Below are 14,776 nucleotides of genomic sequence, written 5' to 3'. Positions count from 1 at the left end.
AGACCCTACATATGTAAGCACTGCTTTCTGCAGGGCCGTTTGCTGTGCTGTGGCTTTGCAGCCTCTTGACTTCTCTGGGGGTCAGGTGTGCCCCCTGGCACAGGGCAGAGGCCCTGCCTACTGGGCATGGGGTTGGCACAGCCACTTTTCCCAAGCTCTGCGCTGCGGTTCCCTTCCTGAGCAAGGCAGCCTGGGCATGTATGTGTGGGAGCCCTACACGCCTGGTGCAGTGCATGGGCTCTGCTGGCTGCCTCACAGCTGCCTGCACCAGCCTGTGCAGAGCAGTAGTGCCTGTGCACAGGAAAAAAAAAAAAGGTCCAAAGTGCTGATAGTGGCTAGAAATGGCACTGGTGCTTCATGCAGTTCTGGGGCAGGAGAAGGAAGCAGGTGGCCAAGTGTCCCAGCAGCTGAGCTGCCCCAGCAGGGCTGGGAGCAATTGCAGTTCCCTAAGAGCTGCCACCAGGCAGGGGAGCCCCAGCTCCATGCTGCTGCCAGTGCTTCCAGCAGCCACGGAGCTGCCTCAGCCCTGCCTGCTGCAGGAGGCAGCCAGATAGGGAGGTCTCAGCTGCTGGACCAACAACAGGCCCACAGGTGTTCTTTTTGCAGTCTCTCTTCCAACCGTGACGGTGGCAACGGTTGGGGGTGGGGGCTCAGGGGTGAGCTCCTAGCTTTGGGATCCTGTATTGCTAAGGGGCAGAGGCAGTGCTGGCCTCCTCTGCTGGCCTTGCAAGGGCTCCCATCCTGGCAGCAGTGCCAAGTAACTCTGTGCATCTCTCACCCTCCAGGGCACAGACATGGAGGAAAAGGACTACAGCGAGACCGATGGGCTCTCTGATAAAACAACGCCTAGCAAGACCCAGAAGTCGCCCCAGAAAATTAACAAGAAAATCAAGAGTGCCCTCTGCAGAGTGACCCTGCTTGATGCCTCTGAGTATGAGTGCGAAGTGGAGGTGAGTCACAGGAGCGCACCGGAGCTGAGCAGGGGACATGTCTCAGCCTAGGAACCCTGCCCAGCCCACAGCTGGCCTCCAGCAAGTCCTTATGTCAGGGCTGTTCCAAGGACAGCTTTGGAGTGCTTGTCATACAGACAAAATGATCCACAGAAATGACCGTTTAAGTTGGAATTTCAAAACAAACAAAAAAATCTTAGCAGGAAATTTCAGCTTTTAGAGTCCAAATTTGTTAGTTACTCGCTATGGAAAACAGTGTGTAGAAAGCAGAAGCTTAATAGATGGAGATAAAGCTCTGCATGAAAATATGTGCATGACACATATGTATGCCAGCGTTTCTGTTGACACCTCAAGAGCACAGCGTGTTTGCTGTCCCACGTGCCAAGGCAGAGGATGTGTGTGCATGTGTTTGTGCAAAGAGGCCAACATGTGCAGATACACATGGCTCCCCGAGATGGGTTTTCATGTGTGCACACAGACCCACATGGGTTTTGGCAGCATTACAAACTGCACCTCACCCCATTCTCCCTGTTTTCATCCCTTGTGTCCTTCCCCATAAAACTGGCAGGCCAGGGACCATCTGGGACGTGTGCTGAAGCCTGGCAGCAGTGCGTGTGTGTGAGTAAATAAAGGTGATACACATGCATGTCCTTGTCGATGCACCCTCATGTGCGTTGGCAGAGCAGCGGGCCTGGGCACCCTGCTGTGGGTGTGTGGGCTGCTCACTATTTGTGCAGTGTTGCAAGCGTGCAATGAGAGTGTGGGCGAGCGTGTGCTTCCCTGGTAGTGGCTGTTGCTGCAGGAAGGGACAGAAGGGACCGGCGCCCGCCAGTGGCCACCTTTACGCTGGGATATGCTGCAGGCCTGCTTCAGCTGCTGTCAGCACAGGGTTAGGAGACACCTAGAATTAAATCAAGCCCAGAGTTTGGGCTGGGGTGGGGGCTCTGTGAACCCACTATGGGGAAGAGGCAGCTCGGAGAAGGGTTGTGGGCCGGGCGTGCCCATTTCTGCACTTGCTTCTGTCTCCTGCCTGCATTCAAGGAGGTAGCATGTCTCTGACCTGCAGCATCTTCCTGGTCAGAGGGACATTTCTGAGAAACTTTGCTTAAAAATGCAGAAGTTGAAACTGTTCAGAAGCAGAGATCCTGGAGCCTTTGTCAGGGAGACCTTTGCACTTGCTGCTGGTGAGTGGGTGGAGGGGTTTTTGTTCTCAGCAGGGTGGCAACAGCTCAGGCTGCGCACAGCAGACCTGCATCTGTATGCAGGTCCTGGCTCCACGAGGTCTCGGCTGCGCAGGATTAATGAACATAAGGAACGCTCCTGCTCTCTGTGGCTGCACAGGAATAGTGAATGCCCCAAGGCAGCTGGCGGGGGAGGTCTGGCCTCTGGGTTCCAGCACCAGCAGTGGTGCCTTTGATCTCTGTGCTCCAGCAGCCCTTACTGTCACTTTAGTGGTAAAGTCTGTCACAGAGAGCTTTGGTGGCTGTGGAAAGATGGATTGTCATGAAGATGAAAGTCTCTCCCAACAATATAACCAGAGCCGAGTGCTCCTGTGACTGCAGTGGGCTCATGGGGCAAAGGAGTGACTTCGGTCAGCCCTGAAGCAGCATGTGGTGGTGTCATCCTTCCCCAGATCCCCATTCTCATTTGCCAAGCAAAACCTGCATGCAAAGACAAATCTGGGATGTACAATGGCTGGCTGCTTTGTTAGCAGAACAATGATTCTCAACAAGCTTAGGAAAAGCAGAGCATTACAGTCCCAGCCCCCCCTAGGCTTTGTTTCTAGTCTGGTTTTGTTCCCAGTGCTTGATGTTGGCAGTGAGCTGGGGCATGCAGGGCTTTATTCACAGTGAGGTCAAGTTCTCTGTTGTTGCAGTGCAGAGGACAGGGTTGACTCAGCAAACACGGAGCTTCTGCTGTCTAAAAATGTAATTTGGGGTGTAGGGGAGAGGAGGAGGAATTGTTTAGCGCAGAAAGGCTTGTGCTGAATTTCTTCTTTCTCTCTGTTGGGCCCCATGGAAATAGTTTTGCCTTGTCTGCACGCAGAGGATGTTAATGCTTAATTCTGTAAAAATCAGAAAGGGAAATCAAACCATTTGGTGTTACACCCTTCCATGTGCTGTGTGCTGAACCCCTGCCATGGAAATCTGGGTTAGCGGGAAGGGGAAGATATAGAAAGGGTATGGCAGGAAATGCTGGGGTCTGGAGGAGATCTGGATGTCAGGAGGAGCTCAGGGCTGGGGTCTGGCAGCAGTGAGACATTGTAGTTGTGCTGGTTTCTGTGTGAGTGGCTCCAGTGCTGTAGCGCTTGGTAGAGGTACTCAAAGAAATGGGTACCTCAGAGAGGGTAAATCAGGAGCTACTGGTCGGAGAAGTCTGTAAATGCGTGAGAAACATATGAGCCTCTCCGTGAGCAATCAGGGGCCTCACTGCCACTGGTAGTGACGAGAAAATACACAAGGGAGTTCAAAGGACCAGTAATGAGGGCATCCTCCATCGTAGCATGCGTCTTAGGCTCTTCGTGCTTCTCTTCCGTCCTGCTGTGCTGTGAGGAGGGCGTTGGGAAGGAGCTTGGTCTACAGGCAGCAGCATCCACCACGAGGTCTGGGACGTGTTTGTCCCAACCCTTTGCTCTGGAGCAGAGGTGCCTGGTCTGGCTGCACCCTGCTCTGGTTTGGCACCACCGTCCCTTGGTGTGATGGGGGATGAGCCAGGTGGCCACTGGGTCTCCCCCGACCTGTGGGACCTGCCACGGGCTGCACCGTGGGCTGTGTGGCCAGGGAACAGCACATGGTGCCCCGATGGGGTCCGTGGGCCCAGGCCAAGCACTGCCAGACAAGGGGGCTGCTCTCAAAGGCAGCCCCCAGCAGTTTTGTGTGGTGGCCTGGGGGGGCCAGGGCTGCGCTGATCCTGGGGCTGCTCCCAGCTAACACCGATGCAGGCGGGGACAGAGGTGTCCTGTGTCCAACGGGTGCTGCCTTCTCCTGCTGGCTCTCTGGCGACACGAGGGAGCTGGTTCACCGTGAGCCTCTCTGTGTCTCCTGCAGAAGCATGCCCGAGGCCAGGTCCTCTTCGACATGGTGTGTGAGCACCTTAACCTTCTGGAGAAGGATTACTTCGGCCTTACCTTCTGCGACTCCGACAGCCAGAAGGTGAGGATGGGGAACCCCTCTACAACCACCCCACTGCTGAGTGGGGTCCCCAGCCCGCTGACATGTTGTCTCCTCCTTTCAGAACTGGCTGGACCCCTCCAAGGAGATCAAGAAGCAGATCCGCAGTAAGTGGTTGGGGAGGGCCATTCCTCCCCAGTGCTGGGCTCCCAGACAGCTCGGCCCCAGCCACTGTTTGCGGCTGGGCTGAGCCCTCACCTCCACTTGTAACTTTGTGCCCTTGGTGGGTTCCAGGTCCCCGGCTGATCACAGGACAGGGCAGGGATGTTGCCGGGAGCCTGGTTCCACGGGGTCACACATGAGAAACCTGGGAGGTAGTGGCTGGAAACCAGGCCCTGTGCAGGTTCAGCTGCTGTGGCAGAGAGCCTCCCTGCTCGTTGCCCCCTCCCTAGTGCGCTGTCCCTGGCTGCTCAGTCCTTGCTGTGCCCTCCATCAGCTCATTTTAGTAGTGTGGCAGAAAATGATCGTCCTTTTCTGTCAGGTTAGTAAGTTAAATCAACTGACGGGGCACTCCAACAAACTCAAGCACTGAGGCATGGTCAAGGCCAGGAACGGCCCAGCTTATTCAGGTGCCTGTTAGCCCTGCCCACCTCCCCTCCTGTTCGTGACAGGTGTGGGCATCACAGACCCAGTTTGTGCCTCTGGAGAGCATCCGAGACTTGGTCCCCGCCCTGGGTGCCATCTCCTCTTGCCCAGAGCAGGGAGGATGGGGATGGGTGGAGGCAGGGTGAGCTTACTGGGATGGGTGCTGGGATGCAGGGGTGCCTTTGTCCAAGGTGTTGCCTTGCTGCACCATGCACTGGAGTGGCAGAAGGGCTGTTGCCTATGATGTCACCTCACTAGGACATGTGAGGCTTTTGCTGTGACAGTGTTAGTCTCTGCATGGAGTGAGCTGAGCTGATGGGTCCCAAGATGTGATGCTTTTCTATCCCCAGCTGTTTGGGGACGTTTACCCAAATTGCACTGTTGTCCTGACAGTTGAGTGGCTAGAGCAGCTGGGAGCTGCACAACCTCTCAGGGGTTCATCTGCCTCATGGCAGCCTTTGGAGCTTCCTGACCCTGTGCCAGGCTTGGGTGGAGTCTTGGGACCCTTTAATAAATGCCTGGATGCTGTGTGCACTCCGTGTGCGGGAGTGAGGGAGATTCCTGCAGGCAGCCAGTGTAGCCCCTGCCCTTACTGCTCCCTACTTTTGCTAGGTGGACTCTGGAACTTCGCCTTCACTGTGAAGTTTTACCCTCCTGACCCTGCCCAGCTCACGGAGGACATCACAAGGTGAGGACTGCCCTTAGGAGCCTACAACGTGGTGTGCCCTTGGGCACAGCTGCTGGAACAGCTTCCAGAGGGCCAGGCGGGAAGCGTGAGGAGGGGCAGCACTCAGGACAGCAGCAGGGGTAGCCAGGGGAGTTGTCAGAGGCTCGCTGTCTTTCTTCTGTGCATGGCATCTCTAAATCACACAGAATGGGGCTGGGAAGGCATCTATTGGAGGTGGCAGTCCCACGGAGAGTGGTGCAGAGTGGGTGTTCTTTACATGCAGAGCCTCCACAGGGAGCCCCAGCCTGCTTCCAGGGCATGCGCCTCTGCCCTGCTCTTACCCTCTGTCCCCTTCTGCAGATACTACCTGTGCCTGCAGCTGCGTGCGGACATCATCACAGGGCGCCTCCCCTGCTCCTTCGTCACGCACGCCCTGCTGGGCTCATATGCCGTGCAGGCTGAACTGGGCGATTACGATGCCGAGGAGCACGTGGGCAACTATGTCAGCGAGCTTCGCTTCGCCCCCAACCAGACACGGGAGCTGGAAGAGCGCATCATGGAACTGCACAAGACCTACCGGTGAGCTGCGGGAGGGGACAGGCTATTGGTGAGGGAAGGCACTGGGGAACTGGCCTGTGCCCCGTGGGGCGTCTGGCCATGTGTCCCTGTCTCTGTCTCTCTGCAGGGGCATGACTCCTGGGGAAGCAGAAATCCATTTCCTGGAGAACGCAAAGAAGCTTTCCATGTACGGGGTGGACCTGCACCATGCCAAGGTACTGGGCTGTGGAGCTGTGGGAGCGATGGCCAACGCCAAGCCCTGTTCTGCCCTGGTGCCAGCACACCCCTGGCACATCAGGGTTTACAGTAGCTCCAGCTCCTGTTTCCTACAGTTGGTGCAGTGACGAGAGAGAGAGTTTAAATGTGCAAGCTGCTTTGGGTGCCCGTTAAGTGCAAGAGCTGAACAGGGCTGGAACTGTTGTTTTAGCAAGGGGAAGTGCCAAGTCATGCCCCTGGGGAGGAACAAGCCCAGGCTCCAAGACATGCTGGGGGCACCTGGCGGGAAAGCAGCTGGTCAGGGAAGACCCTGAGGGTCCTGGGGGGGACAGGAAGTTGAATGTCGATCAACATTGTGCTCTTGCAGCAGAGTATGCCAATAGTATTCTGGGCTGCATTAGGCAGAGCATTACCAGCAGGTCAAGGGAGGTGGTTCTTCCCCTCTGCTCAGCAGTGGTGAGGTCACACCTGGAGCCCTATGTCCAGTTCTGGGATCCCCAAGATGCTGAAGAGACTGTCGCACCTCCCATATGAGGCAAGGCTGAGGGAGTTGGGACAGTTCAGCCTGAAGGAGAGAAGGCTTGGAAGAGGGTCATCAATGTTTATAAATACCTGAAGGGAGGGTGCAGACAGGACAGAGCCAGGCTCTTTTCAGTGGTGCCCAGGGACAGGACCAGAGGCAATAGGCACAAACTAAAACACAGGAGGTTACTTCTGAACATCAGGAAACACTTCTTTACTATATGGGCGACTGTCACAGCACTGTCACAGGTTGCCCAGAGAGGCTGTGGAATCTCCCTCCTTGGAGGTATTTAAAATCCGTCTGGACATGGTCCTGTACAACCAGCTCTGGGTGGCCTTCCCTGAGCAGTGAGATTGAAACACATGGTCCCTTCCAACCTCAACCATCCTGTGATTCTGTGACCTCTGCCAACTTGTCCCACTTAGAGTGCTAGGCAGGAGGGAGCATGGCACTCCAGAATGGACTGGTCCTTACTGGGCTGCTGAACCATCTCCTCCTGTCCCTCTCGCCTCTTCCAGGACTCAGAGGGCATTGACATCATGTTGGGCGTCTGTGCCAACGGCCTGCTCATCTACAGGGACCGGCTGAGGATCAACCGTTTTGCCTGGCCCAAGATCCTTAAAATTTCCTATAAGAGGAGCAACTTCTACATCAAAATCCGCCCTGGTGAGGTGAGTGCAATGGGCCCAGCGCAGCCTGAAGTGGAGCTGTGTGGGGAGATCCTTTCCTAGCCTCATCTTCTGCCCCAGGAGTCCCAAGCTAATGGCCTCAGCTGGCCGAGAGAGGATAGCTCCTGTGGTGAATGGAGGTTTTCAGCAAGTGCTTTCTTGTTTGCACTCTCATTTTCTCACTGACATGATGTCTTTGGCCACAGCAGTTCAGCAGGCTCAGGACACCCCACACTCCTTTCCCCGTAAGCCAGACACTGTGACCCTGCTGGTAAAAGAAGGTGTCCCAGGAAGGGAATTTCAGGACCGTTTTTGATATTTGTCTTCCATACTTCAAAAAAAAAAAAAAAAGAGGCTTTTCGTTCGTTTTCTATCATTGTTTTCTGACTTTACTTTCACTCTCTTTACTTTTACTTGCACTGATGGGAAAATGCATTTCCACCCACACATTTCCCAGTGGACAGTACATCTGAGATGGAGAGAGAGACTCTCTCTAGCCAAAACAAGCCGTAAAAGTTTTATGTTTCTTGAGGGAGTTTCTCTCTCACTGAAAATCCATTTACAGTTGAGGAAAGTGCTTAGGCCAAAAATTTAGGCGGTATGATCCTACCACCCAGTGGGACTGGGCATGGAACTTTCCAGCATTGTTTTGAAGATGTTTTGTGTGTCATGGCTCCTGCCAAGGCAACCTGAGGGCCTTGGCAAGGCAGATCCCATCCCACCGTATCCTCTAGGGCAGGATCTGCCTGTAACAGCATGTCTCTATCTCCCCCAAGTACGAGCAGTTTGAGAGCACCATTGGCTTCAAGCTGCCCAACCACCGCTCTGCCAAGCGTCTCTGGAAGGTCTGCATAGAGCATCACACCTTCTTCAGGTGAGGAGCCCTTTTCCAGGCCTCAGAGGCAGGCATGCTCCTGCCTCTGGCCCATTCCAGCATATTCGTGTGGGGAAGGGGAGCTCCTGCAGTGTCCCAGCTGCCTGTGCCCTTCCCAGGCAGGAGCTGGCCATCCTCCCACTCTTTGCGGGTGGGCTGTCCCCTGCCTTTCAGCCCCCTGGGTCTGGCCACTCTACCTTTCGTGTGCAGGGAGGGAACAGCTCTGCCCCTCTGTCAGCCACAGACCTGCTGTGCTCCAGGTGTGGAGGCTCTCGTTTGTCCTCCTCATGTGGGGAGCTGTCTCTGCTCTGTTGGCTGCCCTGTGCCACTGCTGCCCAGGACCACTTGCTGGTTCAGTCCTCGTCTTACGGCCCTGAATTCCCCCCATCACTCCTTTAGCCCTGCGCTGTGGCTGGCCCCTCTCCTTCACCGTGGTCTCAGCTCTGCTTTGCACACCGGTGCTGGGGGGCAGTGCTGGGGGGCATGGCTGGGACTCGCCGATGCGACCCCACCTCTCCCATCCCCAGGCTGGTGTCCCCAGAGCCACCCCCGAAGGGCTTCCTGGTGATGGGCTCCAAGTTTCGCTACAGCGGGCGGACGCAGGCACAGACACGGCAGGCCAGCGCCCTCATTGACCGCCCAGCCCCCTTCTTCGAGCGCTCCTCCAGCAAACGGTACACCATGTCTCGCAGCCTTGATGGAGGTATGCCCCAAATTGGGGAGGGGGAGGGAGATTGGTCCGCTGGCGGGAGCAAGGAGGCAAGGAGGAAGGTTCAGAGGGGTGCAGCCAGGGTCACTTCTGGAGGCTGTCCCTGACTAGGTGCCCATGGCCTGTCCCCACACCAAGTGGTGGCTCAAACCATGTGAGCAGCAGGGCCGCAGGCACAGCTGGCTCCGCTGAGCCAGGGCTGGGGTCTGGGCAGCCTGGGGATGGGGCTGTCCCCAGCTCCTTGTGCACAAAGCAGGTGTGGAAGCCAGGCTGGTGCAGGGAGGGAGAAGTGGGCTGAACTTTGGGTCATCAGCACCATCAGGAAGCCCTAGGACACGTCTTTCCTGCTACAGATGCTCTTGGGGCTCCACAGCCACCATCTCCTAGCCAGGCTGGGGTGGAGGGCTGGGGCAGGTAGGGCTGGGAAAAAATGCTTGCTGCCTGTGACCTGGGCTCTCCCTGCACACCCAGAGTTCTCACGCCCAGCCTCCGTCAGCGAGAACCACGATGCTGGAGCAGAGGGTGAGAAGCAGGATGAGGATGGTGAGTTTGGCAGTGGGAGACGGTCCGAGACGGAGGACGAGGAGGTGACTACCCCAACAAAGATCAAGGAGCTGAAGGTACAGACCTCGTGGGCAGAGGACCGTGAGTTAGGTGGGTGGGCTGGCCCACGCCCACAGCAGACATGCAGCAGGCTGGGACACGGGCATCAGGGCTCCATCTCCCTGTCTCAGGGCCATGCTGCAGGTGGGAAGGGTCACATCAGGACAGAGTCATCTGGAGCCCTTTCTCCACCAGGCAAGCCCAGTGCTTGGTGTGACCCGTCCTGCTTGGGGGCATGGCTCTTGGCCTCACCGCTGGACACAGAGCTGTCACACCCTACCAGCAGCTCCGATTTCCCCAGCACCCTCCAGCTTTCCTCAGGGCTGGCCCCCAGCAGAGCCCAGTCCCTAGGCAGGACTGGTCCCCAAGCAGTGCTGATCACGGGGCGGTCCCATGCTGGTGTGCAGGATGGGGAAGGGCCAGGCGTGCCAGTGGTCACCACTATGCAAGCAAGGAGTTCCCTAGCCATGGGAAGCATGCTGGGCCCCTGCTCCCTTGGCACCCTGTAGCTCTACACGGCCCTGCTTGGGCATCCCGTGGCCGTGCCCACAGCCCCATTGTTGTGCAGCTATGGCCCTCTGCTCTCTGCCCTGGCCCTGGGTTGGCTCAGGGAACAGCCCAGCCCGTCTCAGCCCTGTACTGAGCCGGGGTTCAGTCCTCCTGTGCTGATAACCAGTTCTGACTGGGGGCAGGGGGGCACAGCCAGGCCCTGTGCAGGCACCTGAATTCAACTTAACTGTGATGCTCTTGAGAAGTTTCCTCAACTGACCCTGCTGGTTACTTTTAACCCTCTCTTTGCTGCCAGCCGGAGCACGAAACAACCCCCAGGCACAAGCAGGAGGTATTCTCTCTCTGGAGTATCTTAGTTCTCATCGGTGCATCATATTGTCCATCCTTTTCAAAGCACCACTGTGTGTCACCCTATTTACTGGAATACAAGATGCACCGAGGCGGGGGGTTGGCCTGCTAGAGACACCCGATGAGCAGACAGCTGGGGATCTGCCCCAGAGCACACACAGCATCTTCTATCCCACTAAGTAAGGTAGTCCTAACTGTATGTGTGAGCAAGAGCCCTCCCAAGGCACAACGGCCAGGCCACCATGCCGAGTCCTTGGCCCATTGGGAAGACTTGGCTTCTGCTCATGTTACTGACTCCTCCATGTCCTCTCCTCATGTCTCCTCTCTGTCCAGCCCTGTGGCCCTATCTCTCCCACTGAAGAGACAGCCCCGGCACAGGCTGGCCCCATCGTTCCCACCTCCTGGCCTATGCTTTGCTTTTGGCTTTCCTGACTTGGGCTGTGCGTCACGTGCCCTGCACAGAGGCTCGCTTTTCACGAAGCCCCTTGCTGCCTTTCTGCCCTGCCGGGAGCAAACGAGTCCCTGAGCATCCTTTGGTGCTGACCTGTCAGAGGCAGACACTGACAGCCACCCCCATGCAGCGGAGGGGCTTCCCGACCAACTGTGGCTGGCCTGGCCAGGGTGAGCTATTGCAGGCAGGAGGGAGGCTGTGTTCTCCCGTCACACAAATTACCTGTGCCTGCGGTGCTACCTCCAACAGAAATGGGCAGCAGAGATACCCCCGGCCTGGGTCTGCCGATTCATCCCAGCCTAAAATTCACAGTTGCTCTCCAGGTTTCTCTTCTACTCAGAGTGGGGTTTGGATCATCGCTGGACCAGTCAACAGAGGCCAGTGCAGCCCTAGCAGTGCTAGCCAAGTGGCCATGAGATGGGGCTTGCTGCACTTCCTCTATGCAGCCCTTGGCATCCTGCTCAGCACAGCAGGGCAAACCCTGCTGGTGCGGTGGGCACCACGGCTCCTGCAGGCTGGCGTCTCACCCCCCAGCCCAACACTGGTCACGGTCCCTCCACTGTCTGCTTCATTGCTTACCCCTGCTGCATGTGCATGTGCTGCTCCCGCAGCCCTGTGCCCCCTGGCACTACCCTGAGCCTAGAGGTGGGCAAACCGTGAAGCACATGCAAGTGGACAGGGGAGTTTGTCCATGAATTCTGCTGAACCTTCACGATCTGTATAATTTGTCTGAGCTTTTCATGGGACTCCTTTGGATCTCTGGGATTTCACTGAGCAGAGATATGGGGGAGGGGAGATGCTTCAGCTGACTCCTTTCGAACCTCAAACCAGGTTTGAGTTTGAAGCAGAAGCTGGGTTCTTGTTCGGAGCTAGTTTGCCCACCTCTGCGGCAGAACAAGGGGAGCCACCCTAGTGCCTGTAACATCACCAAAGGATTCTTTAACACCTAAATGTAACCTTGCGCTTGAGCTCTCTGAGCTGTCCTCTTTCTACAGCAGGCAAGACCCAACCCCACCCCAGACTGCTGTTGGGCCCAAGCTGGTCCATGTTGATGCAGGTTTGGATCCGTGTTGGTCATCTTTGACCAGCCCTTGACCTCTTGCCCTTCAGCAGAAACCCCCCTTTGAAGGCACTCCTTCAGAAATGCCGATGGGCGACTCCCTGAAGCTCTTGCTCAGAGGACTGGCCAGTTTCCTGCCCTGCTGGGACAGAGGCTCTTGGTCCTTTTGTGCCTTGCATGTGAGAGCAGCACAGATGAGGTTGCTGATATTTCCAGTGGGCCCCTATCCCTTGCCTGATCCCTAAGGAGAGCCCTCTCTCTTCTGTAGATGGTTCAGCTCATCCTCAGCAGGCCATGCTGGAGATGCCAAAGGGACATATTGTGCCCTGCACAGAAGGAAGACCACTGTGGGTGTTCCACCACTTGCAGTTCCCTGCAATGGTCTTAAGTGAGAACTGCAGCCCAGGGTGCTCTTATACGCTCTACATTTGGCTCTTGAGACCCTAAATTCAAGCCCAGTGTAAAGCAACCTCTCCCCAGCGTCCCTGATTGTCTCTTTTGCCTTGGCTAGTGCTTTAACCATGATTACCTTCCTCTCTCCTTCCCCAAGTTTTTAGACAAGCCAGAAGATGTTTTGCTAAAGCATCAGGCCAGCATCAATGAGCTGAAACGGACCCTGAAGGAGCCCAACAGCAAGCTGGTTCACAGGGACCGGGACAGGAGGCTGCCTTCCTCACCAGCCTCTTCCTCGCCCAAACATGAGGATGAAACACCGAAGGGAACCCCAGAAAAGGCCAGCGAGGTTTGTTCTGCTGCTTGTCTTATGGATGGGATCAAGCTGTTCATGGGGAAGTCTTCATCAGTTGCTGGGCTCCTGGTCTCTGCCTCTAGCACAGCCCTGGGGAGAGCAGAGTGGGAGCTGTGTGTTGGGCACAGCGGGTAAAGCAAGGGAGCCTCTGGCCAGGCTGTTGTCTCCAAGTTTTGTAATGAGCTAACTGTTTCCTCTCTGCTGGTAGTGATCTCCCTTTATGCCCAGGCACTGCATGGGGTCAAACTGGTCCTTTTCAGGGGGATGTGTTTGTTACCTGTGGGTTGGGCTGTGAGATGGGGCCTTCTTCACCCTTTATCCTATCAGGGCTCCTGCTTGTCAGCACCCTGTGCAAGTCTTGTCTGATGGGTGTCCCCAGGAGTGCGGGGCTGGGCTCCTGCACAGAGGTGCTCTGTGGCACACTGACCTGCCACGACCTGGTTGGTGGGAGCCGGAGGAGGGGTGCTGGGTTGAGTGGTGCTGTGCTGGGATTCTGCATTTGTGTCCTCTCCTCCTGGCATTTTATCTGCTGGCTTTGCAGTGGGACATCTGCCCTAGGAGAGAAAGGAAGATGCCTGGGGTGCTGGAGCAGGACATCTGGGCTGTGCAGAGTCCGTCCGTCCGTCCCCCCCCCCCCCCCCCCCCCCTCAGTGCAGCTGGGTGCTGCACAGGGTTGGGCTCGTGCTTGGCTCAGCCCAGGCAGTGGCCCAGGCCTCAATGGTGAGGGTATTCCACAGCTCGGACACCCTCTCCCTCCCTCCCATGTGGGCTGAGAGCACCGGACCCTCCATGCTTGCTCTCCCCACCTCAGCGTCCTCTCCCCTGCAAGAGCTGTGGAGCCAGCAGCCGTGAGCTTCAGGCCTCATACACTCTGCGTGTGGGGCACTCCCTGCCCCAGCTCTGTCCTGGAACTGTTTCACTGAGCAAGTGAGGTCATGGCACTGCGATATGAGGAGGGGCTCTGGGGGAGGCTCGTCTGGGGCCTCTCCATGGGGAATTTGTGGTGTGCACATGTGCCTGCTGGTCCCCTGGAGATACGGGGCTGGCTCAGCTGGGGCTACAGAGCAACCCAGGCAGAGGAGAGTTGCAGGAGGTAACAACCCCTCAACAAAGCGCCAAGCCAGAAAGAGGAGGAGGGTTTTTAACCTCACATCTGTTTTAGAAGCATATGTATAGTGTGCAAAGAAAGACCTAAACGTAACATCTAGACCTGGCATAGCTGGTGATCTCTGTTCATCCATCCATCCATCATCCACCCATTTGTTCCTTCATTCCTTCTCATGTGCTCTCTCTCTTTCTGTGTCTGTCTGTCTGTCTCTCTCCCTCCCTCCCTCTCTCTTTCTCTCTCTTTCTCTTTCCCCATGGGTGCTGGGGTTTCCGTGCTGACACAGAGGATGGAAGAGGACACCTTAGACGATTTTGCATCTGAGCACGGAGCTTCCCTATGCATGGAGTCTTTCACGCAGAAAAGCCTTGTCTCCTCTCCTGAGGTTATCATCATCCCCTTTCTCTTCCCTTGGCTTCACAGTTTGCCCTCTCATGGTGCCCCTCAGGCAGTGTGAGGCGTTCCTGCCCTCTAAGCAGAGCTCAAGCTGTTTGCTGGCACCCCTGGATGGGTCTCTGGGGCAGGGCTGTTGGTGGAATCTGCTCCTGTTCCTATTGCTTTGAATCTGTGAGACAGGGTCCTGGGAGACCTTCCAGTGAAGCCCCACCTGCCTTGAGTGGTGGCAGGGCATCCCCCAGGGTTGGCTGTGCTCTGGGTGAGGGTCCATGCTGGAGCTGGTGCCAGGGGTCCCAGGAGGCAAGTGCTGAGCACCACGGCACAGGTTCTCTGCAGGTGTCTCCTCCAGGTGCAGACAGGCACCCAGCTACAGGCTGTCTTCAGCAATCCCTTGTGCTTTCCCCTCCCTTCAGCTGCAGTTACAGTTGCTGAGGCCCTGGCACCCGGAAGTAGGGCACCTCTGGATGCATCAAAAATGTTGGATTGGCACCTGTACACAGCAGGATCACCCTGCCTTCCAAGTCCTTGTGTGCTTCCTGCCTGTGAGGGACGTGGGCACAGCACTCCTTGCGTTCAGGGTTCGTTGTCGTGTGATAGCGATTGTTTCCTGGGACAGCTGAAAAAAGATAGCACTG

General features: G+C 56.6%; 1 protein-coding gene across 18 annotated transcripts in view; it reads left to right on the top strand.

The window, feature by feature from the left end:
* Positions 1-14,776, top strand: part of EPB41L1 (erythrocyte membrane protein band 4.1 like 1) — an 80,399-nt gene that overhangs the window by 42,137 nt on the left and 23,486 nt on the right. For 11 of the 18 annotated variants that reach the window (XM_066978576.1, XM_066978578.1, XM_066978583.1 and 8 more), the window contains 13 exons: positions 786-950; positions 3,998-4,102; positions 4,185-4,227; positions 5,318-5,393; positions 5,733-5,951; positions 6,058-6,145; positions 7,188-7,340; positions 8,114-8,211; positions 8,739-8,914; positions 9,392-9,540; positions 10,329-10,364; positions 12,443-12,634; positions 14,032-14,130. In XM_066978576.1, coding sequence (XP_066834677.1) covers positions 786-950; positions 3,998-4,102; positions 4,185-4,227; positions 5,318-5,393; positions 5,733-5,951; positions 6,058-6,145; positions 7,188-7,340; positions 8,114-8,211; positions 8,739-8,914; positions 9,392-9,540; positions 10,329-10,364; positions 12,443-12,634; positions 14,032-14,130 — 1,599 coding nt within the window. The remainder of the gene's footprint in view (positions 1-785; positions 951-3,997; positions 4,103-4,184; positions 4,228-5,317; positions 5,394-5,732; positions 5,952-6,057; positions 6,146-7,187; positions 7,341-8,113; positions 8,212-8,738; positions 8,915-9,391; positions 9,541-10,328; positions 10,365-12,442; positions 12,635-14,031; positions 14,131-14,776) is intronic. The other 7 variants (XM_066978581.1, XM_066978585.1, XM_066978590.1 and 4 more) reach the window with 3 other exon arrangements.

This window comes from Anser cygnoides, chromosome 16 (assembly GCF_040182565.1).
Source record: "Anser cygnoides isolate HZ-2024a breed goose chromosome 16, Taihu_goose_T2T_genome, whole genome shotgun sequence".
Taxonomy (NCBI): domain Eukaryota; kingdom Metazoa; phylum Chordata; class Aves; order Anseriformes; family Anatidae; genus Anser; species Anser cygnoides.
Note: the sequence above shows the minus strand (reverse complement) of the source record. Positions and strands in the feature narration are given on the sequence as shown.